Source organism: Mauremys mutica, chromosome 10 (assembly GCF_020497125.1).
Source record: "Mauremys mutica isolate MM-2020 ecotype Southern chromosome 10, ASM2049712v1, whole genome shotgun sequence".
NCBI lineage: Eukaryota > Metazoa > Chordata > Testudines > Geoemydidae > Mauremys > Mauremys mutica.
In genome coordinates, this window is record NC_059081.1 from 30,295,702 (window position 1) to 30,322,325 (window position 26,624).

Genomic DNA, 26,624 nt, shown 5'->3' on the forward strand with positions numbered 1-26,624 from the left:
AATAAAAGACCATATTGCCCAAAATCAGAGGTGTTGAGAAGAGATGTCTAGATCTAATTTTATATTTCCTGGATTTTGTGGGTTTAATATGTATATTTTTAAACTGTGTTTACAGTGGGTATAAGAAATTATTTTTCTAATAAAACAAAATCAAAGACTTATGAACAGAATCTGTCTCAAAGTTTATATGAGTTACTTATCCACATGCCTTCTAATCCATTACAGGAAATCATGAAATACCAGAATATTTATGAACCTTTGAAAATGCCTACTGATATTACACTTTTGTAAGCTAACATTATTGTGAAAATAACTATTCAGGGATTGTTCTGATGTCCTGTTAGTTATTTACCTGATACCCTGGGGCCGTTAATGAGATACATATTTGACCCTTCTGAAGAAACCAGAACGGCCTTATGTCAATGAGCACTTTTGAACAATGATGCCAGAACCGGGGGTAGGGGTCATGCTCTCCCCACTTTTTAACATGGGTGTAGTTTGAGGGGTAGGGGTGGTATTGCCCTCCCCCCCCTCAAACTGCAAGCTTTGGGCAGGCTTGGAGAGGCATCAGCAGGAGCTGCACTTTGCGGGGGGGGGGGGTGATGGGCTCCCTCCCCCCTGTGAAGTGCAGCCCCTACCAGTGCCTCTCCATGCCTGCCCAAGGCTTGCAATTTGGGGAGGCAATGCCACTAGAAAGTGTAGCTCCTGCCCGCATTGCTCTACACCTGCCCCAGGCCTGCAGTCTGGGGGTGGGGGAAGGACACTAACGCTGCCCCCCAAACTATACTCATGTTAAAAACTATGGGGGAAATGGTCCCCTGACCCTTCCAGTTCCTGCACCAGTGCCATCCCTCCACCCCCCAACTCAAAACAAAGATTCTGGGCTCTTTAAATGCACAGATTTTCTTCAACTGTTGCACATACTTATTGCATTCCTGTGCTAGAAACACTGAAAAAGTTCCTGTGTCTGCAGAGTGGATTGGACTTTTTAAAAATAATTTAAGTATGAGGGAAGTGGTTTGCGGGAGGGAAATACATGCCCCAAAGCCGGGTCAGAACACAGGAACTGCAATACAGCCATTCATGAGTACTACTGCTCCAGCCTATAGTCTTGAACGCTCAGAGCCACCACTAGGCTAAGCAGACTAAGCAATTGCTTAGGGCCCTGAGCAGATCAAGGGGGCCCCCAGTCACTTTTTATTATGTGTTGTGTGGGGGCAGGCCAAAATATTCCTGCATAGGGTCCCCAATGGGCTAGCACCACCTCTGTGAGCACTGTCTGTACCACAGTGTGGGAGCTGCTGGTTCACAGTTACAGATCTTGCGGACTTCACCCCGGCCCCCCTCAAACACAAACATCTGTGTTGGTGTATACAGTGTACAGGTTAGCTGTATGAGTCTCTGCATCTGGGTCAATATTACTGTGCTCTTACAGCAAATAACTTTGTTAGATCTTCTCACTCCACAAAATACCAAAAGACACTAAAACACTGACTAATGGTCTATAAAAAGGATGATTAAAAATACATGCTTTTTAGATTACACTGTAGCATTCCTATAATTTTTTCCCACAAATACCAGGAAATACTGCCCAAATTACTTTTCCCTCACAATTTGATAAAAAGAAAACCTGGTCCTTGGTTGATATTTTTAAACAGTTAGCTCAGAGGAGGTGTTTATGGCTGTTTGATTAATCCCTGAAATAGGGGTACATAACAAAAATACCGCCAAACCTTAACTACGGTGTTGCAAATGGAGCTGTAATAACAAATATTTTTAAAAAGAGAGTGAGAGAGAGATTGACAGACTCACATGTTTACTTTAGCTTCACAGTATAAATTTTCAGTGGAACATTCTTATTTGTTTGGTTACTAAATGATAAATATAATATAAAAACCTATAAATGCACTTTATTGTAATATATTCTACAGGATTCTATGGGAAAACACCTAAGAAGCTCAATGAATTTGGCCTGTTTTTGGTTTGAGGCTAAAACATATGTGGTTTCTTTTACATACCTGTCTTTAAATCCATACATTCCATCAACAGTGTATTTTGGTTTTAACTAGAAGAAAAAGTTTAAGAATAATAAAATAGTTTAAATGTGGAATGTTGTTTCATAGCTCTTAATATCAACTTGCATTTTAAAAACCAACATGAGTTGGTGATTTGGTTTATAAAAACAGCAAAACCAACTAAAAGCTGCAGCTGGTTGTAGCCAACTATGAAGTTATTTTTCAGTGCTGTGGTTTGGGCACTTAAATACTGCACTGTATATACGTATGTGAGGTAGACAGAAAAAAAAATCACATGTAAAAAGATGGAGAGTGATTCCTTCCTCCTTCCCCCAAATCACCCATTTAGGCTTTGGAATCTTCATGTACACAGAGCTGTGAAATGGTCTTCTTAATGCGGAGCGCAGTCAGTCGAGCTGCCCCATTAGCATACCAGCACTCACGCATTATTCTACCCATGATTCGGAGTGCCTTAAGACAAAGAAAAAAAGAGGTTTATGATTAAAAAAAATCCACTGCTTCAGTGCAGCAATCAATTAAAAATACTCCAATGCCAGGTGTAACAGTATACTTTGAAATAATATTCCAGCAGAAATGACAGAAAAGTTACCTCATTTTTTGGTTCAGACAAAGAGAAAAAGAGTTTTTGATATTTGATATTCAGTGCTGTCAGGCCCATTTCACCATATTCACCTTAAAAATGCCCCTTTCTTGCACTCAGCAGGGGAGGAGTTTTGAATGGGCATCAGAGGAGGCCACACAATGCCCAGCAGTGAGTATTTGTGGGGGGAGTGGGAAAAGGGGTACAAGAGTGCATGCAAGGCGGAGGCGGGACTGCCCACCTTCCTAAGGCCTGCTGCCTTCCCATATACTCAGTGATGAGCTGCCAAAATCTTAGCAACCGCTTCCCTTTAAAAAGTTCTGATTTAAGGGATGTGCCACAGTATGTATTTTTGTACCTTTCTCCATAAGAAGTGGCAATGCATGGAGTCATTGGGAGTCATACTTAACAATAAAAAGTATGTCCGTATTGCTCCCAGACAGCAATTTAAGAACCAAAAAGCCTGACATGTCCAGGAAAATTTGGATGTATGTTAACCCTACCTAAAGTTCTTTTTTAAAAAGATGGGCCTGAACTAGAAATGAGCTCCATTTCACGTGTGGGTCCCCGCCACTCCCTGGGAGTGTGCTAGGGTGACCAGATGTTCCGATTTTATAGGGACAGTCCCAATTTCTGGGTCTTTTTCTTACATAGGCTCATATTACCCCCCACTCCCATCCCGATTTTTCACACTTGCTGTCTGGTCACCCTAGGGTGTGCACATGTGTGGGTCCTAGCTGCTCCCTGCCCCCCTCATTGAAGCAGGTGTGCAAGCTTACTGCCCTGGGAACTGCAGGGCACTACTGGATGTGGGGCCAGCTGCAGACAGGGGCATGGAACTGGCTGGAGACAGGGGTGTGTGGGGCTGGCTGGCTTTGGGCAGGGCCACAGAGGCGTGCGGCAGATGTTGGCTGGAGAAAGAGGAGTGCGGGGCTGGCTGGCTTTGGGCAGGTAGGTGCAGCAGGGGTTGACTGCGGGCAGGGCAGGGGGCGCAGCAGGGGCTGGCTGTGGGGTTGGCTGGAGACAGGGGCTGGCTGGAGACAGGGCAGGGACTGGCTGCAGGTAGGGGGTGCAACAGGGGCTGGAGACGGGGCTGGCTGCAGGCAGGGTGGTGGGTACTCACGGGGAGAGTGGCTGGGAGCAGCCCGAGCAGCAGGACGCAGCCCAGGCCCAGCAGAGCAGCCGGGGACCCACCAGGCAGCAGCGGGAGCCCCAGGGCCAGAGGTCAGGGGAGCAGCAACAGCAACAGGGCCCATGCCCAGGGCCAGGCAGCAGCCCACATGGCTCCCGCAGCGCAGCATCCCCAGCGGCCGGAGGGATTACATCACTTCCTGGCCAGAGCCCATCAAAGCTGCAGCGCCCCCTCCTCCGCAGGGAGGCGGGTTAACAACTGGTTCTAAAACTGCTTCAAAATTTAACAACCGATTCACATGAACTGGTGCAAACCGGCTCCAGCTCACCACTGCATATACTAGAGAGAGGGGTTCGGGTTAGCGACTGGCTCCAGAGTGACCCAACCTGCACATTTAAGTTCTTCCACACTTTTCAAAAGCCCCCCTTGCTTCTTCCAGCTAAGAAGCTAGACATCCAAATCCCAGTGAAATACAATGGAAGTCTGGCACCTAACTCCCTTGGGCTACTTTGAAAATCCCAGCCTTAAAGAATAAAATTTAAATATTCTTCTAAAAATGGGGGTGGGGAGGGAACTCACCTCACAACTTTGCCACTGGTTTGGGATATTTGGTCTAAGCTTCTGTTCACAAACTACCCTTCTCATATCTTCTACTGAGGGATCCGAAGGCACAACATCATAGTAAGGCAACTGGTACTCCTCAATGATTCCTACAAGAGGAAAAAGAAACGATAATCCCTAAGTAGGTTCCCTACTAAACATCTCTGTCCTTGTGCTCATTTTAGATACACCTGTTGAGTTCTGGAATGGAAGAGCCTTACCCCCTGCACCAGAAAACCCTTTGGACTGCAGCAGTGGATAAGCCAAAAAGACCTGGTTGGAGGAAGCCCTGGGAAGAAGGCCACTAAAGATAACAAAGATAAGGTGAATGGTCTTGGGTCCTTGGGAGAAGGGGGCTTAGGAGTAAAGAAAATCTGGCTGAAGTGGGGAGAGAATAGAGTTTCACCTTCTTGGTTCAGAACCATATAAAATTCAAACTAGTAGAGGTGTCTTTGTTGACAACCCTTGCGACCTAAACTCTATAGAATGTGAGCAGGTCTATTGCCTTCCCTGATAATATGAGTTCCTTATTTTCATATTGCCAACACACAAGTTCATCATCATGGGAGGTTACTTTTGTGGGGGTTTTCAGATCAAGATTTTGAAAGATAAACTTCCTGCAGATTGGAAACCGATCAGTAGGGAAACTGCATGGGAGGAACTGGTTTTCTACGGAGTTCTACTATATACATTAGTTTCTTTGACAGGGGAAGTGAAAAATAATTTACATATCTGTTTTTTGCTTTTGATATTTCAGAATAATTAAATCAGCTAGGCATTAACTCCTATTTATTCACTTGTTAACTCTTTCATATCAGTAATTGCTCGTCGGGAAAATTTTAAGTCATACAACTATTTCTCCTTCCACAATCTGGAACATTCAGTTAAAAATGATGTTCATATATTGTATGAACATATTTCCTTTAAAATCCTTTAAATTATTTTTATCAAGTCTGGAACGCAACATAAAACAGCCAAAAATTTTACCTCCAATTGAGCATCTTCGTGATATCTCCCAGTACACCAGACCAAGAGAGTATATGTCTGCACGTTTGAAGGACTCAAAGATGCTCATGTTCATTACATCATCAAGTATTTCAGGAGCCATGTACCTTTAAACAAGTTACACACACATGCACAATTTACAAAAGTTCTACCAAAGATTCTAATATTTGACATGGAGGGGGTTGGGAACAACATGTTGGAGAGCCATCCTCAATTACCATTGACTAGCGTGTCAAACAAGGGACTTTCTATGATGAAAATCCTTACATGTGGCTAAATGATTAATAGCCATGCAAGTGAGAGAGGTAGGTAGCTACACTGGCCAAAGAGCTTTATTTAACCTCTATTTATATTCCATCTCAATGCTTGTTTTGCTTTTCCTTAATAAACTGTGCTCTACAAGACAAATTATTTGAATGTAATGAAATTAGTGTGGAAAGCACCAAAGACTTGAGAGAGAATGAAAATGAATTCTAACCACAGTCAAGAGTGGAGTAAAGGTAGCAGCTGAGCATGCATTCAAAGGTGAAAACGTGTTGCTACCCCCAAGAGTGCTGACAGGACGCAATGCAGCTGTCATTACTGTGGGCAGGAGGACGTAAAGTATGTGGGGTGCATAAGGTGGCAGCCCTGCCCAGAGCGCCCTCCTGCAATAGACTGCGGCATGACAGGCATGCCTGCCTCAGTTTCCCTTTTTAGAGTCCCTAACTCCACTTCAGGCTCTCTTGCTATACAACCACCCTCCTTAGGGCTGGTTATAACAAATGGTCCAAAATATAAGCCCCAAATATATAGTACATTTCTCATGCTAGTGCAAGCAGTCATTAAAACTCCAGACATCTTGTCTCTTGATGCCCTATATACCACACACTGGCCCCTTTGACCATGGCTGGACTCCCTGTCAGCCCTCTTCTGTCCTTGTACCATGACAGCCATTCCAGGCCTTCAAAATGGAGTGCAACCATGCTCTTCCCAGCAGGTATCCCCACCCACCCACCCGCAGACAGCCTCTCTCATGGGAGCGTCCTTGCCAGGGACACATCCCTCACTCCCCTTGCTCGCTCCTGACTCCAGCCCTGGAGATGTCAGCAGGTAAGCTCTTCCGCTGCTCCCCCACCTTCAGCCCTCTCTGGCCTCAGCTCTAGCTCTCCAGCTTAGAGTTAGCAGGCAGGCAACTCCCCTCTGCTGTGGCTCCCCCCTTCAGCCCTAGCTCTCTGGCCTGGGAATGCCAGCCAGCAAAACCCTCTTGCTGTTCTCCTTGCCTCCAGCCTTCCCCCAGGAAACACCTTCTGCTTCCTTCTGGGACCTTCCACAGACATCTCTCCCATGCCCGACTCCCACTTAGGCAGCTCTGATTCACCAGGTCTCTTTTCTCCTTGCTCTACACTCAGGTGCCCTCTTAGCCCTGGCCAAATTTATTTATTTATGTATTTATTTAAGATTGCACTGGGGGGCTTTATTCTGTTACAGAAAAAAAATGATTGTTTTTTCATGTCCCAGGCGGCACTGAGGCTAGTCCTGGCCTGAGCCCAGCACATCTAGGCAGAGCAGGTAACCTCATCCTCATGTAGCCAGCAGCAAGCAAGCCTTCCACTAAAGCCTGGGGCAGCCGGGAGTAGGAGGGGATCTTCCCAGACTCCCTCCCATCATCTGTGAGAGCTTTCGAGACCAAGCGGACGTGGCTAGCAGGGTGGCCACCTACTCCTTGGCCGAGCACTGTGCTGATAAGGCACAAGTGCACAGGCCTGGCTCCCACTTAAAGGGCCAATGTCACCCTGTGATAAGGTGTTTAACAACTAGTCTTTCATCTGACTAGCTTTAGTATTCATATTAACCAGATACTTTCAATGGGTGGGGGGGAAGGCTTTTAAGTATCTTCTTTCCTTATTGGTCCTTTTGGTCAGGTGCCAACCAGGTTATTTGAGCTTCTTAACCCCTTACAGGTAAAGGAGGGATTTTATGCTACTCTTAGCTATATGTTTATGACAGCATGTCTGCTTCATACAGTACTCAGAAATTGCACAGAAATAGAAATCACGCTGAAAAGATATTCCCTAATATTTATGTAAAAATACGTATCTTGTTTATTTAAAATGTCTTACCTCTTTGTTCCCACTCTAGGATTCTGAGGTATGTCAATTGTGTTCAATACAGCATCATGTCTTACAGCAAGTCCTAAATCTGCAATGGCACAGGTTTCATTTTTTTTCACTAAGATGTTCTTAGATTTCAGATCTCTGTGTGCAATAGCTGGTTTGCCTGTTAAGACAAAAAGGCAATTAAAAGCATTATTGTGAATCTTAAAACATAGCTTGTTTATTGACATCTCCCATCTCAACATAGAAAAAATTAGGGCTGTATTTAGCACAAAATAGAGTTTCTGGATGTGTGCCAGTGCTCACCAGAGGAGCCTAATGAAGGCATCTTTTGTTCATATATTTCCTTTATTCCCAAACTGTAGTCATGTTTCAAGAACCAAAAATATCTTGCTCTCCATGCTTCTACTCTACTCAGATATGCATTGGTTGGTGCATGCCTCTTATATTCCATTTTCTCCAATGGACATGTAAAAAAACTAGTCAACACTGGAGAATCCTCTGGATTCTGTGGCACTCCAGTGGAGTGGACTGGAGAACTTGTGGCAGCTTCAGATAAATAAAAACCTCCATTGTATAATTTAATTAAAATGATGACAATGAAATGAAAATGAAAACCAGTATAATATTCCTTACATTGTTTGAAATTAAATTCAATTAATTTTATGCAACTCCAAAATTTTCTATTTTCAGGGTGCTGCAGAATTTGTACTGCTAGATGTTTTGGCAGCTGTGTAAACTGCAAACACCACTAAAAATGTAATATCTCTTACCCTCTATTTATATAGCACCGTCTACATTTGGGGTTCTATTTAATTTATTTTACAATCTTTAAAGACAGCTACTAAGATACCAAGTTGTTTGTAAAAGAAGTCTTTACCATTCCTTCTGACTAATAAGCTACAGCATTTTTTGTAAATACCACCCAAAGTTTCCACTCATATTTCCTAGAAAGGGTATATGAAAGAGAAATACAAATACCTTGTGTACCAACTATCTCCATATGAAGGTGTGCTAGACCACTAGCTATTGAAAGTGCCAGCTTAATCAGACTATCAATGGTCACAGCATTTCTGTTTAAATAGTCAAATAAGGAACCTTGCTCGTGGTATTCAGATACAAGCCACAGTTGAGTCCAAGTTCCATTGTCTACCAAAAGAAAATAATCGTATTTAACATTGTAAAGAACTAGCCATATATAGAAAAAACACAAAAGGATCAAAATTTTCAAGGTGAGCTGATTTTAAAAAACAAACAAACAAACAACCACACCTATTTAATCACTCTTTTTTAGCCCCCATGCCACAGAAGTGGTTTCAATTCCAGAATTTCAAAGTGGATATGCACACCCACTAAGGGAGGCTGCACCGCATCCATTTTGCATTATGTATCTGGTATGTTACACAGCACAGAGATCCCAACAGATTAATGGCCAGAGTTTCATAAGTGCTTAGCACTAGTCTTCCCACCGAGAACAACAGGAGCTTCTGGAAGCTAAGTCCTTTTGAATATATGGCCACCAAAAACGAGTGGTGCTCTGTTTCCCCTCACAAGAGCTGGTGACAGTACCAAAAACCAGAGAACCAAAGGAAATGCAGCTCATAGTTCTGCAGTGATAGCAAGATCACCATCAATTCTTGTAGCTCTTGGAATGTAAAAAACATTAGTTCATCTCTAAAGGTTTTTGTACAGCAATCCTGAATTTCAAGACATTCTCATACCAAGCATTATTCTAATTATTGAACTACCTGATAGATATAGGACTCATTTAAACTTTCACTTAAATCAGTGAGGCCCTAACCCCACACTGAACTCCATTCAAACAGACCCCTGCATCTGTGCAGAGCCTCAAGGCTCCATGCAGATACAGCGGTCTGCTTAACGCAGGACTGCAGCCTAAAAATTGTAAACTAATCTCACAATCCTAATGATCAGATTTAAAATTAATTTTCCTAATCAGCCCCTCAAATCATTAAAAACATATCCCTGTGTTTTAGCAAATTAGAGCAGGGATTGTGGAAAAATCAATTTCATTGGGCTGCCATAGTGCAGAGAACAAACATTGTGAAACTAGGTTTGGAAATACTATATACCCTTGTTATCAGCAGCAATGAAACCCAGGATGTTTTCATGTCTCAGCATAATTGTCTGATAGATTTCTGCCTCACGAAACCAAGACCTTTCATCCCTCGAGGAGAAGATTTTCACAGCTACATCTTCCCCACACCATTTTCCACGCCAGACTTCACCAAATCGGCCTTTTCCTACTATTTCTTGAAGAACAATTGTTCTTGCAATTGTTCTTTGGACCAATAGAGGTAAACCTAATGAACAAAATGAGGATACTTGTAAAAGAGTGCATTAGCAATTATTATTAAATTCAAATTAAAAACATATATTCTAATATGTTGTAATTACCATGGCCTTGCAAGTAACATACACACACTTTCTTGTGACTATTTTTTCCAATTCTAACTAACAAAAGTGGATAAACATAGATGGTATGAATTATGCACAATCCTTGTCAGAGTGAGGGATTGTAAGTCTACCTCTGAAACATTCCTTGAACTGTATGTATATTGTCATAGTTCTTCATGATTTTTCAGTTGAATCTTTAGTATGAGAATATAAGAATGTGGGCAACCTTGCACATATGGACATAGGGATAAGTATGACTTCTTGCTCTAAACTATTCTAGTGATGTTACTAACTCCAGACATTCACATGCTGAAGCAGCACTGAAGCAGCATGCTGAAGCAGTAAATCATTTGGCTCAAAAATAAGTAAAGCTGGTCAGTAATATTTCAATCAAACAGCTTTTCAGCAGAAAACACTGATTCGTCGATATCTAAACTTTTCACAGGTACATACCAGCTGCAACAAAACGTTGACAGAGAAAGGTTTCTCCTGTCCGGGATGGAATTTCTCATCAAAAACCGGTGAGAAAGGTTCAAGTCCCTGCTCTGCCTCATTTAGAGTAGGGACTTAAACCTGCCTTGTCACCATCCCCGGCGAGTGCCCTAACCACCAACCTGATGGCTATTCTGGAGATGGGGCTTGTCTGCCTGCCTGCCTCATTTTTCACAAAAATCTTCAAAAAGGTCTTGGTTGTGTCCTGGTGGGGAAAAGGAAAATTTTCTCTCTCCAGCAGCCTCCAGTGCCAGTCTCCCCTACAAAACTCCATCTCCCAACTTTCTCCCTGTCACTTTAGCATGTCCAGCTTTTATCCTCTCAGTACTCAAATCAAGCAGCTTCCTCCTCCATGTTGCCTGGGCCTAGTAGGGAAGTCACTGAGAGCAAAAGAGAAACAGTCTCCCTGCTCTCAGTGCAGGTGCCCAGACCAGCATGGCCTGCAACATATCCCAAAACTGCAACTGCAGGGAAAGTCCTGCTTGGCCACAGAGGATAGCATGCTCAGTGAGACAGAATCTCCTGGGAATTTAGTAGCTAAAATCTAAGTCTCTGAGTATGTGCAAAGTACAATTTTAACTTAGTTAAATGAGGATGGATTTTGAAGGGGATGGAAAAGGCACGTCCCTCACATAAAGGCCATGTCCCTGCCAAATTTTAAGTCCCTGCTATAAACTGGAGGGTGGGAAGAATGGGGGGGCTAGAGCTTTAAAAGGGGAGGGGCACATTTAAAAAAAAAACACGGGCAAAACAATGTATATTTCCCTAGTTGCCTTCTTGGAAACGGCTGAACCATTTTGGCTACAATTTTCAAATAAATCAGCCTGCATGGATACCCAGATACCAAGCATGGAAAATTTCAGCCTAAAATGATTAAAATTGAGCAAAAGCTATAAGCAACCAAAAACTCAGTCTTATAATGGGAAGAGTCGGGCTACCTTAATAATAGGAGGTGCTGCCTGTCCCGCCTATAATAAAAGAATGACAAACTGGTTTTATTTTGGAACTAGAATTAAGCAATTTTAGTAATCTAAGGCTACATTTATTTCAGCAGTTTTGGTTGTTTTGCTCAAGAAACACCCAAGAATCACCATCTTGAGACTGACCTTTGAATTTAGGACATTTATCCTTGATAAACATAAAAATGCATACAAAAAGAAGCAGCTTACAAAGTACCTTTAAATTCTATTATTGTTTGGATCATCTAACAGTGACTCCTGCCTCACCTGGTTTATTGTCAGATTTCTTTTGAATTATCAAAAAATCCACTCTCTTCTGGAAGCATTAATCCAACTAACCTCAATGAAAAACTATATTTTTGTAGGAAGTACACATAAGAATTCATCTAATGTGTTAATACATTTTGTACCAAGTATTCCAATCTTTCCATAGGAATAGTATCAAAGGCCTGTTTTTAGAAACAATGACATTTAGGTTTAAACAGCTGTAATTTTTAACTTGGTTCAGATTATCTTTCTTCTGGCTGTTCCTTGTTACCCCTGTAACCCACTGTTATGCCATAACTGCTGTGGCCTTACCTACACTCAAGATTTGCCCCCCGTTACAGCCATGAGTGGGCAGCTACTGAAGAACACCCTATAATGTGAACAGGCAAAACCACTATTTGTTTGAAACTATGGTAAGCTGCACCAGTGTATATTGTGGTTTTCTGTCTGTTGGGGTTTGCAATAATAGCTACACAACTAGCTGGCCAAAGATGGCTGTAACTGTGACAAATCCCCAATGCAGACAAGGCCTAAGTCTATTGACTGCACTCAAAGAGCTGTCTAAAATACATGTTTTATTAATTCTGGTTTTCTTAAGCCGTTTATTTTCAATTCTAAATAAACTGTTCTAGTTACAGAAATCCGGTCCATACAGCCAACAGCCCAATATGATAATTATCAAGTATGGAGTTTGCATTGTGGCATCTTTTCATATCACTTTAACTTAACAAGATCCCCACATCAGTTGACGCCTCATACCATGCAATTACCCTGACGAACATGAAATCTCTTTAGGCAATACTTCATCTTGACAAACTCCTAAAGCTATGACACACATTTCTTTCCATAAGGCAACACATTTCATGCAGTGGGCACAGTTTTTTAATCTTTTTATCATGAGAAGATACTATAGGTTCTAGCAGTACTTCCCATTCTAAGTGTCAGGAATACCCATACAAACCAATAGTACTGTACTTGACAGTGGAAACTAACTGCCATCACTTCGCCTATTGAACTAAGAAAACTGAACACAATGTTGTGATTCTGTTCTCCTGGCTATTCATTAATAAATATAGACGTTTTAGTGTGCTTAGGCATGCATACATACCAGATCCAGACCCAGATGTTGTCATATCATAAATAAGATCTTTAAGAGTTTTTCCAGAGTTTACAAGGTTGCACTCAGATAGAGGTTCTTCAATATTTTGTCGCTTCTTCTTTCTGAATGTACAATGACGGCCTTGACATGTATATACAATCAGCATTACAGCTATAGACAAGATACAAACTGGCACAGTAACGATCACTGTCAACACCACAGGTCCTAGGTTTGGTCTGCTTGAAGATTCTGAAGCTTTTAAAAAAAATACATTACAACAAATCAATACACAGTGTATTGTAAATGTTTTAAAATTTTACTTTTAAGGCATTACCCAAAATACACTGAAGTCAATAGGAGTGTCTTTCCAAATTACTGAATACACAATGGACTGGGTAAAAGCCCTACTTTCTATGGGTATGTCTACACTGCAATGGAAGCCCAGGGTTCAAACTCAGGTTCAGACCTATCCCCCCTTCTGTCTACATACAAATTACACTGATCCAGGGCACAGGGTGGAGAGCCTGAGCCTGAGTCAAGCCCTATTGCTTTGCAGTGTAGATGCAGCCCCATTGGACTCGTGTTCTAGGAGTCTACCAACAGTATCCCACAGTCCTGCTAGCTGACTTTTTTTGGTCCTCTGGACACTCAAGTTTGGTGGACAGTCAAGTTCTCCTACACTGCACAAAAAAAAAGGGCTAGAGCAGTCACATTTTGGGAGGGCACTAGAAAGTCTTGGAAATGGGTGGCTAGACTCAGGCCTGCATAATGCAATGTAGACACTGGAACCCCAAGTTGGGACCCAGGGTTCAACAATTCTTAACATGGGGTAACTTGAGTTCTACTAACCCGGGGTTTATGTTGCACTGTAGACTTATATCCTATAGTTACATCGCACAGGCTAATGTACATTCACATGTAAGGGGGCAGAAACGTTTATATTAAATTACCGTCACCCAGGAAGTAAAAAGTAAGGTGAAATTTAATCTCTCTCCCTAAACACTATTTCCATCTCCTATTTTGGATCAATGTATTAATCATTTTTACTCCAGGAAAATATGTATCTGTTCTCTAATTTACTCAGAATCAGTACAAATACTAATCTAGTTTAAAAAAAATCCAGTTCCAAATACAGAGGCAATGTCACAATTTTGCACCTTCATAGGTTGTAGTTGTAACTCTAGAATTATATAAATTCTGGTAACCACAGTAAAAAAAAAAATCACTGCAGCATGTGTGTGCAAGCCAGCTGTACAGAATACTTTTAACAGCAAAATTCTCACCCTGATTCCCCCCAGAGCCCTTTAATGTAGTGGCCAATTCTGACCTTGGATGTATTTACACAACTCCCTTCCAAATCAATGAGATGCACCTAGCAGTAGAATGTGTCACACAGAGTATGTCTACACTGCAAATACCTCACAGGTTCTTAAAGCCTGGACTGCAGCCAGAGGCTGAACATCTACACTTCAATTTAACAGCCCTTAGCCTAAGCCCCAGATTCAGCCGGCATGGTTCAGCTGCAGAAGTCTAACTGCAGTGTAGACATACCCTAAGCATTCAGATACTGTGAAATTTATCTCAGAGCAAAAGACTGCACCAAGCAGTCAATGAAAGATGCAATTTACAGGCTGTTGTAATATACTCTAGCTATTAAGCACTGTTCTTATAACTTCTAAGAGCCTGCAGATTGGTAGGCTTTATAAACTTTCGCCTTTATAAATTCCTTACAATAGTCACAGAAAAAAATCTCACCAAAATAAATTTAAGATATTGCATCTATGATAAATCTTTAGACTTGCACATAATTTGGTACATGAGGGAAGAAACAATCCTATCATGAGAAGTTGCAAACACAGGGTATATGTTCACAAGAGGAAAATGTTATAAATGCTACTGTAGTGTATATATAATCTTCATAACAATGTTTAGAGTACAGTTAAAACTTATAAACAGCATGTTTTCCTGAATGCAACACAAATATTGAGAGACCAAAGTGTTATAGGCCAACTTACTTTTCAAAGTATAACAAGTCTAGAAATTACCTTGCTACAGTTACACCTACTACCCCAAATCTAGCAAATTACTTGCAGCAAAGTTTTGTCAACAGCTCAGCTTTTGTAAACAATGTCATCATAGATAAGCTAATTGCTCAATTGCAGAAGCAAACCACTGATCAGACCCCCAGAGATAGAATTTGACAAAGCACTGAATGAACCAGAATCTTAAGGCCTTACCCATTTAATGAATTTATACCATTTAAAGTTTTAGAGACAAAAGTCTTGATCTCAGTTTATGAAAATGTTAAGGTACACATACAGTACAGTCCAAATTATACCTCAGGGTTTCAGGATACCTTATTTCCAAAATCTTGGGATAAAGGGGAAGAGATGAAGATAGAGGGAGAAGATGGCTGGCCCACTTTGAAAAATATATAATATAGATATTGTATATTATCTGAATGTAGCTATGAGAGACACAAAGGTAAGTTAAAGCTTTTTGAATCTTAACATCTATCATTAAATAATTCTCTGATCACCCATAATTTCCCACAACTGTGAAAACTGATAAAAATAGTTTTGTAGGACTGAAAATTTAAAGAGAGCAAAATCTTTTAAAATGCTTAATAAACTTCTATATTATCAGTCAAAATTATAAAATAAAAATAAAAATTGAATTCTGCCAACTACACGCATTTGCATCCACACTGGTGAGGGAGTGGGAAAGTTACCAGTATAGTTAAAGTGATACAATTTTCTAGTGCAGACAAGCCCTTAGTCTCTTCTGACGCATCGGAGAGAAATTAAACTAGCCTCTGCCACCCACCAGGAAGCAGGGGATAGGAAGTGCAAAATTCAGTCTGTTATTAATTTAATGATTGGTTAATTATTTTAACCAATGTAAGCCCAAACGCACAGTGAGTCTGTCAGACAGGTCCTATGAAAAAGACCACAGTGGGTATGAACTCTCACAAATGGGACAAATAATATAAAAACTTTCAAAATATACGTGGAAAAAAAGAAGGCACAATCAGCAGTTCTAACCTAAATGGACAAAATAAATGTGTAATGCTAATCTCTTTGGGAACATAAGAAAAGGATTTTCTTCTTAACTATTTAAATCCATCAAGTGAACATTAATCAAAAAGTTTAGCAACTCTCATTTAAAACAATCAACAATCTAAAAAGAAGCTGTCTCTAAATTAATATGTATGAAACAGAGCAGCTGCCTAATGATTTCAAACTACAATATGAGGCATCTTCCAACTTTTATTAAAGGGTATTTTTAAGCAACAGAAGAGAATGCTATTTTAATAGTAAACAGTTGACAATACACAATTTTTATTCTTATAGTTTACAAAATTTACTTGCTTTTGATATCTATAATGTACCTTTGGAGACTGTCCACAAAACCCTAAGGCTACAGGACTGGCCCCCAAATTTCAATATATGCAATATATCAATTAATTAAAGTTAATCAATCCAAAGCAGTGGTTCCCAAACTGGGGTTCATGAACCCCTGAGCATTCACAAAATGTTAGAGGGTTCTCGTGAAAAAATTTCCTAATGCCGGACAGAGCTGTCCCTAGGGACTGGGACAACTCAGAGCCAGCAGCCCAGTGCCCCTGGACTTCCAAGAGCTAAGCAGATCAAAGCAAGCGTATCTATCACGCTGAGGAGATTTAAACTTCAGGATTCCTTATAAGAAATGGAGGTGGATATTTTTTGCTGTTTTTAAAATTAAATAGACAGCTAGTATTTTTTTTAAATTACTATAAAGAACAAGTTTAAGCTTTGTTGTAACGTGTGTTGCTTGCCTGGACTGCTCAAGACCTGAATGCTTGTGTAAGAGGAACTCTTTGAGTTGGCTTCTTAAATACCTTCATGCTGTTTCACATTTGATACTCCTTGATGAAACATAGGAGCCTTGTCTTATAAGAGGCTTATTCAAAATGATTCAAGCTACAAAAGTGAGATCTTGGAAGAGCGTTGCCATTTTCATAATGTAATAAGTATCAGAGGGGTAGCCGTGTTAGTCTGGATCTGTAAAAGCAGCAAAGAGTCTTGTGGCACCTTATAGACTAACAGATGTTTGGGAGCATGAGCTTTCGTGGGTGAATACCCACTTCGTCGGATGCATCCGACGAAGTGGGTATTCACCCAGGAGAGCTCATGCTCCCAAACGTCTGTTAGTCTATAAGGTGCCACAAAACTCTTTGCTGCTTTTACATAATGTAATAAAATGCTGTAATGATCAATAATAAGAATAGTGTGTAATAAGCTTGTCATAAAAACAAATTTTATATTTCCAAGATCACTGCTTTTATAAAGGAGAAAATCCCTGGAAATATTCATTTTTAGGAGGGGGTTTACAAGACTTGACATTTATAGTGAAAGGGGTTCACATGTTGTTAAAGTTTGGGAACCACTGATCCAAGGCATTGGCTGCATGTACAAAAAGTTCATTAAAAAAAATCCATGCAACACAAACTAACCGTCCACAAATAATAGCTTACCAACCCCCCACCTCATGCTCACACACTCCCCATCTCATTCTGTGTATTCAGAGTAAACTAAGTAAAAGATAAAATCTCAGGAAACTCAACACAGATGGGTCCACTGGAGCCACAGCTAGAAGTTTATCAGAAGAGCAAAATAACTAAATCAGCTCTTTGTCCCCAAAACCAACTCCTCAGTGTTCCTTGAAACAATTGGACTTCTGGAAGTTCCTTGGAATGAGAATAGGACACTATAGGAAATGCAGTAAATATAGTCACAACATTGCTGGAACTGGATATTTCATGGGATCATCCACACATCAGTACATAAAGAGCAGGAACATTCCCTACAGTATTCCATCAAGACAGACAAATAGAAAACTAGACTAATGGCACATCTACCCTGCAATAAAACACTAGCGCCATGGCTGGCCAATGTCAGCTGACTTGGGCTCGCAAGGCTTGGGCTGTGAGTCTAAAAATGGTATCTACAGGATCAAACTGGGTTTTCCAGAAACCAGCGGACAAAGAGCTTTTGACGTAGAAAAGCTGTGTTTAAACTGACTCAGGGGCTCCCTTCTAATCCAGCAAATGGACAGAACCTTCTGGTCTAAGGTGTGTTCCAACCTTTGCCGAAGGGTTGTAAAGATTTTGACCTCCTAGAGCCCCATAAGACTGAAGAGTGATTCCTCGTATGTTTAGTGTGTGTGCGTTTAAATCTGTTTATTGTTTTTATTATGTATTCTCTAAAATGCTTTTTACCTTAAGAATAAACATGCTTGCTTAGCAAGAGCTGTGTGGTAACCTGTAACTGCTGGCAATACACTGCTCATAGACCGTGGAGAGAAAACTGCACACAGGCTCTGGCTCATAGGCAGACTGGTTTGCTAGGGATAAAACTCCCGGTAAGATGGGAGCGGAACAAGGTTTCCTGCCCAGAGACAGGTGATGGCTGGAACTCTTAGACCTATCTGGGCACTCCTAGAGTGGACTGCAGAGGTGGTGATACACATGCAGTTACCCTGAAATTGTGACACTATTGTTATTTTAATCTCATCCAATAAATCCTCGTTATTCTATTCCTGGATTGTAGTACCCGAGACACAGGACAGAAAATGTAATTTCTACAAAAAAAAAAGTCTGTCCCAAGCACAAAGTCTAGATAAATATCCTGTCTCCCTTCAGTGCTTTGGTGTCAAGCAACAAAGTGCACATGAAAGCGGTCAATTTTTTCTTCACTCTTTCTCCCAGTTTTCCCCCCTCTTTGAAGCTGGAATCCCAGAAGCATGTCTGGGGAGAACAAACTAAACCTTTAAAAGTAGAGTCTGTATCTCATCATATGTATGAGTTTGTCACCAAATCATAAATGAATAACATTACAAGCTGCATATATTGCCTAAGACCAGTCTATCCTATTACTATGAACACAAGTATATTAGGTTAGGTAATACTAATATTGCTTACCATGCCAATAAAGTTATTGGGGGTTTTTTTTATTGTCATCATGGAAAAGGGCAAGCTAGTCGATTTTGCACCTGGGCAGAAAAAGTTTCATGACAATTTTGTGAGCCTGTACACAACTCTGTGCATGAGTTTCTCCAGCTGTAAATTGGGGATAATGGTGTTTACCCAACAGCTTGTCACTTGGAAACAGCGCCAACTGGACACACTGGGGGGAAAGATCATGGGTGTAGCTTGCCCCTGATCCACGGCAGCATGAGAAGTTACCAAAGCCTTGTCTTAGTTAATATTTCAGGTATATTTGATGATAGGGAAGATGGGTTTTATTCAGTGAACACATCTCTAAGTACGAGCAGTCCATGATTTGGTGACATATTTAGTACATTTGAGATGCACATTACATGGTTTCTCTTTCCTTTGTCCCACATCACAGATTTTTTTCTTCCTCAATTATACATCGACCTGGCCAAAAGTCTCTCCAAATTATACAATAGCCTAGTAGCTGTACATCAGCTACTGCAAAGTTGGAATATGATAAACTAGGAAGGTCAGTCACCTGAGTTTGCAACCTGGGGGGAAAAAAAACAAAAAAAAACAAAAAAAACTTCACAGATCTTATTAGCAACTCCTCAAAATAACCAGTTACACACTGAAAGTACATAGAGCCATTTCCCCTGCTAGAAATAGAAGCAAAAGATGACCCATTAGGAAACAGTGTATCAAGATTTGTTTGGACTTTACCTATTGGCAGAGAAAGGTCAACTCAAGTCACAGATTTGTGCAGGAAACACAAGAATTAGAAATATTAAGCAAAAGCAAAAAACTCCAAGCAACATAAAAACCTAGACAATACTGATCAATGCAAATTAATTTTGCACTCTATTAACATTAACCCAGGGCAAATTTTATAAAGGGATATAAATCAAGTCACTGCCAGGAGCTGTTATTCTGTCAAAATTTAGCTATCCAGACTGTGTTAGTATTTGCATATTTTTATTGTCGCACCTTTCCATTTCCTCAGATGCAAAAAAAGAATTATTAGTCTTGGCTCATGCAAGAAAATCAAGTTGTCTGTCTCAGCCAAAAGGAGGAAAAACAATGAGAGAATTGACAGAAAGATTCTGTTGTTGAACAGTACATGTTGCCATTTATGTTTTTACTAAGGAAATTCATGAACAGACAAATTGCACAAAGTAAACAAACTGCCTTCTGGTAAGAATCCCTCATGACACATCTGTCATCAGTTAACACAACTTTTTAAAAAGTCACTTTTGACATATGTAGAACCTGAGCTTTTGTTTTAGGAAGTATGGCATACCCAGATTATCAGTCAAAACTGTTCTTCCTTCTGAACTAATCTTACATTTGTGGGCAAAGTTTATGCATTTCTTGTGCTCTGCTTTTAAAATTTTTGTATAATGAGAATTTGTCCACCTTGATCTGAAAACATACCCATCTATGTGTTTGTGACATAGTCTGATTACAAGCATGGATATAATTTCAAAGAATACATTTTAAGTTATCAATAAAGTGTAATTAAGCATGAAATTGGGCACACAAATATTTGCATGCAGTAAATGCCAAATGCCAATGGAAATAAGGTCTTGTGGAGGGCACAAGTTGGGCACTAAATCACATTGGCAAACCATTAAACTATCCCCAGTTTTGTTTTGTTTTTTATTTTAACACTGTGTTCATAATTTCACAGTGATGACAGATTGATCATTAACACATGCAGGGGCGGCTCTAGGGATTTTGCCGCCCCAAGCACGGCAGGCAGGTTGCCTCCGGCGGTTTGCCTGCGGAGGGTCCGCTGGTCCCGCGGCTTCGGTGGATCTCCCGCAGGCGCCTGCGGGACGTCCTCCGAAGCCGCGGGACCAGCGGACCCTCCGCAGGCAAGCCGCTGGAGGCAGCCTGCCTGCCACCCTTGCGGCGCTGGCAGAGCGCCCCCCCACGGCTTGCCGTGCTTGGCGTGCTGGGACCTGGAGCCGCCCCTGAACACATGCCTGCTCCTGATTGTGCTCTCATTTGCTCTAATGCAAACAGCTTCTTTTCCCCATTCATTTAACCAGTGGCCTTCATAGTCAAAAAGAAAATTAGTAGCAGACAATGGTCAATTCCTATTGATGCTGTGACCAAAATGTTAATTATCTTCAAATATTAACTTCTCACCAAACTCCCTTTAAACTTCTCACAAGTATTTGTAAATTTTCAGCCCAAATGTTTTGCAACTACTTGTTCCTCAGAGTTAAAGTTCTACTCTTTCAGCAGTGTAGGTTCTGCTGTGCTCATGGGAGTAAAGACCAGTAATGTTTATTTTAGTCATGGCGGCAAAACAGACATTGCTTTACATTCAGAGGTCTGCAAATCTGCTGAGTAAGAAGCAGCTATTTTACACAGTAACTGTCAGTGGTCTCAACGTGCCATTATGGCAGCTGGAAATAGCCAAGATTCAGGGAAACTCCAGCAACATCCTTCCCCTGGACACACTCATATCAGCTGCAGGAACATGGTTGGCACAAAAGCCATTATCCTGGCTCTTAGACAAGCCTGGGAGCTTAAATTCATAACTTTGTTAGACACTAAAAACCATGGTCTTAATAAAGACACTGGTTTAATGACTTATTATAACCATCTGAAATCCATTAACACCCCACACCCCACCACCACTTTTTGTCCTATGTTATTGGGCTACTTCACCTTGAATGGTCCCTTAGGATATGACTACACAGCAAATTAAAACCTGCAGCTGGCCTGTGCCATCAGACAAAGGCTCGCAGTGTTTGGACTGTGGAGCTGTCCTGAGCCCAGAAGCCTACAAAGCAATGAAATAGCCCCACTGTATGAGCCCTGCAAAGCCAAGTCGGCTGGCACAGGCCAGCTGTGGGTTTTTCTTTGCTGTGTGGACATACCCTTAGAGTGCATGCTAACTACTTATGCTAAACTATCTGCTTGATCTTGTATTTAGCTAAGGCCCATTCCCAGACCTGAGAAAGAACTCTTAGCTCGAAAGCTTGTCTCTTTCACCAACAAAAGCTGGTCCAATAAGAGATATTGCCTCACCCACCTTGTGTCTCTAATATTTCCAGGGACAGACACACCAGCTTCGGGGACACTTTGCACCAGAAATATAGGGAAAAGCAGCCCTAAGGGATCCAGAGTTTGGGGCCTACAAATCCAGTAATTTCCAAGAAACCTGCTTTCACTTGGACCTAGACAATGTTTGTCCTGTAATATGAATAATATGTAAAAGGACTGTCAGAAAAGATTAGCAATCAAGTAACCTTGGCACTTCTGCAGTTCCATGTAGCATGAACTCTCCCAAATGTGTAGGGCAAAGGGCTCAGTTTTTAGCCCAAGCAGATTACCCTCACTGCTAACAGTAATAGGAAACCAAATGTTTTGCAACTACCCGTTCAAATGTTGGAAAGACACAAAGCTATAGAAAGCACATCTATGAATATTTTGTTAAATTTGTTCCATTTTTCCAATAGCTGAACATTTTATTAAATCAAGAGTATTTTAATTCACTGTGCTATGTATTGTGTGCATGTAGTAAAGCTGCTGACCAGAACATAATTACTACTAGTATCTGTCTGCAAGTGTCAACTGAAAAGGATCATTCCTGCAACATATCAATATTTAAGGGTTGTAAATATTTATGTAAATTTAAGTAGATTTATCTCAGACTCCCAAGAAGGAATATACTCTTCCTTCCAGAGGTTCTAATTTGAGTGATTGACTGGGAGTTGAGAAAAGTATACCCACCTATCACTTCCCCTTTTGCAGTCAGTCTCACCTCCCTCTCCCAAGTCCTTTTTCCTTCTGTCAGCGCCAAGTGAGAGTTCTCCCCCTAAACTACTGGGTAAGACAGCACCCCCTTCTTGCAAGCCTCCTGCTTCCCTTCAGAATTTTCTGCAGAATCCTGCCCCGTCTTTTTTTCTTCTGCAGGTGCAAACTTCTGCAACAGCATCTGCTTTCATTGTTGTGTACCCAGACCTGGTCTCTCGGGAGACAAAGATGACCTGCAGGCCCAGACGAAATGGAGAAAAAATTCCATACAAGACATCCCCAAACATAGACTACAACCATGAGCCAGAAAGATGGTGGAGGTTGGAAAAGCAGAGGAATAAATGCTGGTGTGGAAAAGGCAAGAGGTCAGATTTGCTTATTATATCCTCACACATCTTTTCGTAAGAAAACCATGAAATACTCCCACTCACCTCAAGTCTCTCCAAAATACCGCTATGGAAGTTACCACACACATCCCTTTTGATTCTGCATTTGCCTCATCTTACTGAATCAAATTCAAGCTCCTCATCTTCACTTAGAAGGCCTTGCCTCTGTTCTCATTTCCGAGTGTCCCACTTTCTCCCAACATTTCTCCTCTTACTATTCCCATCTTGTCACACACTTTCATCTTTGTCTTTCTATTATGCTGCTCCCTATACATGGAGTTCCCATTTTTCATTTACCAAGCCTCCCCTGACACTACCCATCTTACTTCCTTCATACTACGTCTTTAACCTACAGCTTCCAGGAATCTTTCTCCCTTTGTTCATTTCATCAGTAATTCCTCCTTCTTCTGCCTTCCCTGAACTGCTGTCCCCTGTCTCATTTTTGTAATCCAGCATAAATCTTCAGAGCAACAGACATATATAACTTGCTGAGTAAAGTGCTATGTAACATCACAATATAAATGACTAATTATAATACAGACTATGAATATGTTAACATCTTGTATAAAAATAACAAGCTTCACAAATAAATGCTATACCACCTGAAAGATTATTGGAATAGGAGTGGATTAACTAAAAACTGCTGAAGGGGAAAAGTGCCATGTTTTTCTGTAACTTATTCCCAAATGGAAAAAGCAGCAAATAACCTTTTCACTGTTACAATTTTTGAGAACACCAGACTCAAATACGGCACCAACTTTATGGTATAGAGTTCCTAGAAGAGTAAACCCTTCTCTCACACTTGCCTCTCTAATTGGAACCAGGAATCCATACTTATACTGGTGTGTCATTGAACCTTGCCAAGTAACACTGGCAGCTTGTAGCAGGGTGGTCACCCGCTCCTGCCTTAAAATGCTTAAAACAGCCCGGGGAGAGGGCAGTGGCAGGGAGGGAAAAGCGGGGCTGATTGGGGAAAGCAGCCTCATCTGGGGGCCACGCCCCAATCAGGCTGAGGCTGGTTTGATCAGAGCCCAGCTGGCCCTTATAAGAGGGCTGGGGCCAGAAGCCAGAGACAGACTCCCTCTAGGTTTGAGAGGGAGGGACCTGGCGTGGAGCAGGGCTGGGGGAAGGCCAAGGGAGCTGGGGAGCTCTGGCCTGGAAACCCCCCAAGGCTGTGGCCTAGTGGAAGGCCAATTAGGTACTGCGGTTGCAGGGGGCAGCTACAGGTAGGTAGAGGCAGCAGATCCAAACCCCCCCTTGCCTATGATGAGTGGCTTTTACATGGCAGTCTGCCACAGTGAGTGGGGGCTAGATCGTGACTGGCAGTAACCCACAGCTGAGACAAGGTGGGGATAGAGGGTTGGGGATTCCCCTGGGGAGACCCTGAGACTATGGGGGTATTTGCCAGGGGGCAGCACCCCAAAGACAAAGGGAACCGGGTCCTGGGAGGGACACAGGGGCCAGCGGCAGTGGGACACCGGCCTGCAGAGGGCGCTCCGGAGGCTAGAAACACCAATTCCTTGAGACGACCAGCAGGAGGTGCCGCAGCCGTGAGTCGCGCACTGTGACACAGCTGCTACAACCCTTTTGCAGAATTTGAAAACTCAAGATTTACAAACAAACAATTTTGCTGATTCTATAGAAAGAAAAGATTTCACTCTCATGTACTGAACAGTGGCGTCTTAGAATGTAAGGTGATCGCAGTGTCCCAAATAAACATGATACTCAAGACTGGCCCTGAATTGTACAGAAAGCAATACCACACACTTTTTCTCCCATCTTTGCCCTTCTGATCTTTATATTAACAGACTCCAACATGAGCTGTACTAATTTCTCAACCACATATATCAAAAATGACATGCCACTTAAAATTACAGGACTCTAGAAGTAACTAGTCAAAATGAGGAGAAAGATGTTACAAGTCATGACAGCTGCCTGTACTAATGGTTAGAATAAAAAAACAAATGCAGATATCCCCCTGCCCATGGGGGGGAGGGGAGTTTCAGTCACAGAATTAACAACTAGCAAGATAAAAATGGGTATATAATTATCCCCCTAATTGGAAGAGTACAAATGTTTTCCCAACCTCTCTATCCTGTTTGCATATCCAAGACATTTAATTCCGGCCTCAACCTTTAAATATTTGTATGTCCAGTTTAGACTATAAAATCCTTGGGAGCAGGAACTTGGTCTTACCATTTATTTGTAAAGCATCATCACCTGTGAAACTATCGAATGAAAATTTCTGCAGGGCCCATTCCCTTGGCAAAACACACACAGCTCTCTGTGACCAAGCAATCTTTAATTCACAGCCAAAATGTATGTTTCTTTGCTGCTGCTACACAGTACGTCTCCATTATAGTGGTTACAATTTTGTGAAAGGACTAAAGAGGACACCAGTAAATCAGTTTGAAGTCTATACTAAGATACTCCATTAGAAAGATTTTTTAAGCAATCAAATTTCTTTTACTTCCTTCACCAACATTCCACTGTCAGCTGTGCACACACCTTCCACGGACTACAGTGAGAGCTACACAAGTGTCCGAGGGAAGAATGTGGATCTATGGATGGATCTAGACTGTTCTCAGTGGTACCAGATGACAGAATAAGGAGTAATGGTCTCAAGTTGCAGTGCGGGAGGTTTAGGTTGAATATTAGGAAAAAAAATTTCACTAGGAGGGTGGTGAAGCACTGGAATGGGTTACCTAGGGAGGTGGTGGAAGCTCCTTCCTTAGAGGTTTTTAAGGTCAGGCTTGACAAAGCCCTGGCTGGGACAATTTAGTTGGGAATTGGTCCTGCTTTGAGCAGGAGGTTGGACTAGATGACCTCCTGAAGTCGCTTCCAGCCCTGATATTCTATTATTCAAAACTGCAATATATCTTTGCTCCTGTCATGATAATTCAAACACAGCCTAACCGTGAGATACTGCTTACCTACAGGCAGGTGGAGTGTTATATTGTTGCAGAAGTCGGTGTAGCAGCATTCTGTTTTTGTAATGTTTTTAGAACTGTGACAGAAGACTTGAGCATTCAGTTCTGGTAGGGATACACATGACTTTATCACCTCTTCTTTGCCATTAGTTAGCATGACTGAAGCCCAACATGCTCCTTCAGTTTGGCAGGTGAAGTTTGTATGCTCACACAACTGACACACACACTTCAGACCTGAAAAATATTTTTAAAAGTATTATTTTTCACTAAAAACAATAATACTTCAGAACATACAACGTACATTTATTTAGTAATTCAGAGCAAGGAAGATTGTCTTTTGTTTAGCTAAGGAGACTGGGAGTCATGACTCCTGAATTCTATTCTCAGTTGTGCCATGGATTCATTGCAATACTTCTGCCAAGTCTTCTAAGCTATCACTCAGCAGAAGACTGATGCACATGTTTAGCTTTATACGTGTGCTTAAGTACACTCACATTCAGCAAGGTACTTAAGCATGTGCATAGATGACTGGTGCCTCCTCATATTAGGGGGGCACAAGCTAAAGGGAAGGACACGTGACTGCCTCATGTCTCTCAGCCCCCTCTCCCCCCCCCAGAGCCCCCACACTCTCCCTGCCCCACATTACCTGCTGGGCGGGGGGGAAGGGGCTCTGTCCTCCCACTGCACTGGCTCCCCCATGGCCTGTTCAGCTGCTCTCCCTGGCAGCCGGACCCAGGCAGGGAGCGGGATAGAACTCCTCTCAGTCGCTGCTCTGTGTGGCATAGCCAGCTGCCTGGGGGAAAGCCTGACTGGGGAGGGGCAGCAGCGGCTTCTCACTCTCTGCTGGGTCTCGGCTTCTGGGGACAGGGGCCG

The 26,624-nt window shown here is 41.8% G+C and overlaps 1 protein-coding gene across 1 annotated transcript in view; it reads right to left on the minus strand.

Annotated features, from left to right (window-relative positions):
• Positions 1 to 704: 704 nt before the first annotated feature.
• Positions 705 to 26,624, minus strand: part of ACVR1C (activin A receptor type 1C) — a 51,334-nt gene continuing 25,414 nt past the window's right edge. The window contains exons 2-9 of the mRNA XM_045032673.1: positions 25,755 to 25,985; positions 12,694 to 12,939; positions 9,543 to 9,773; positions 8,431 to 8,598; positions 7,456 to 7,612; positions 5,336 to 5,460; positions 4,328 to 4,458; positions 705 to 2,486 (exon numbers count right to left, since the gene is read on the minus strand). Coding sequence (XP_044888608.1) covers positions 2,361 to 2,486; positions 4,328 to 4,458; positions 5,336 to 5,460; positions 7,456 to 7,612; positions 8,431 to 8,598; positions 9,543 to 9,773; positions 12,694 to 12,939; positions 25,755 to 25,985 — 1,415 coding nt within the window. The 3' untranslated portion in view covers positions 705 to 2,360. The remainder of the gene's footprint in view (positions 2,487 to 4,327; positions 4,459 to 5,335; positions 5,461 to 7,455; positions 7,613 to 8,430; positions 8,599 to 9,542; positions 9,774 to 12,693; positions 12,940 to 25,754; positions 25,986 to 26,624) is intronic.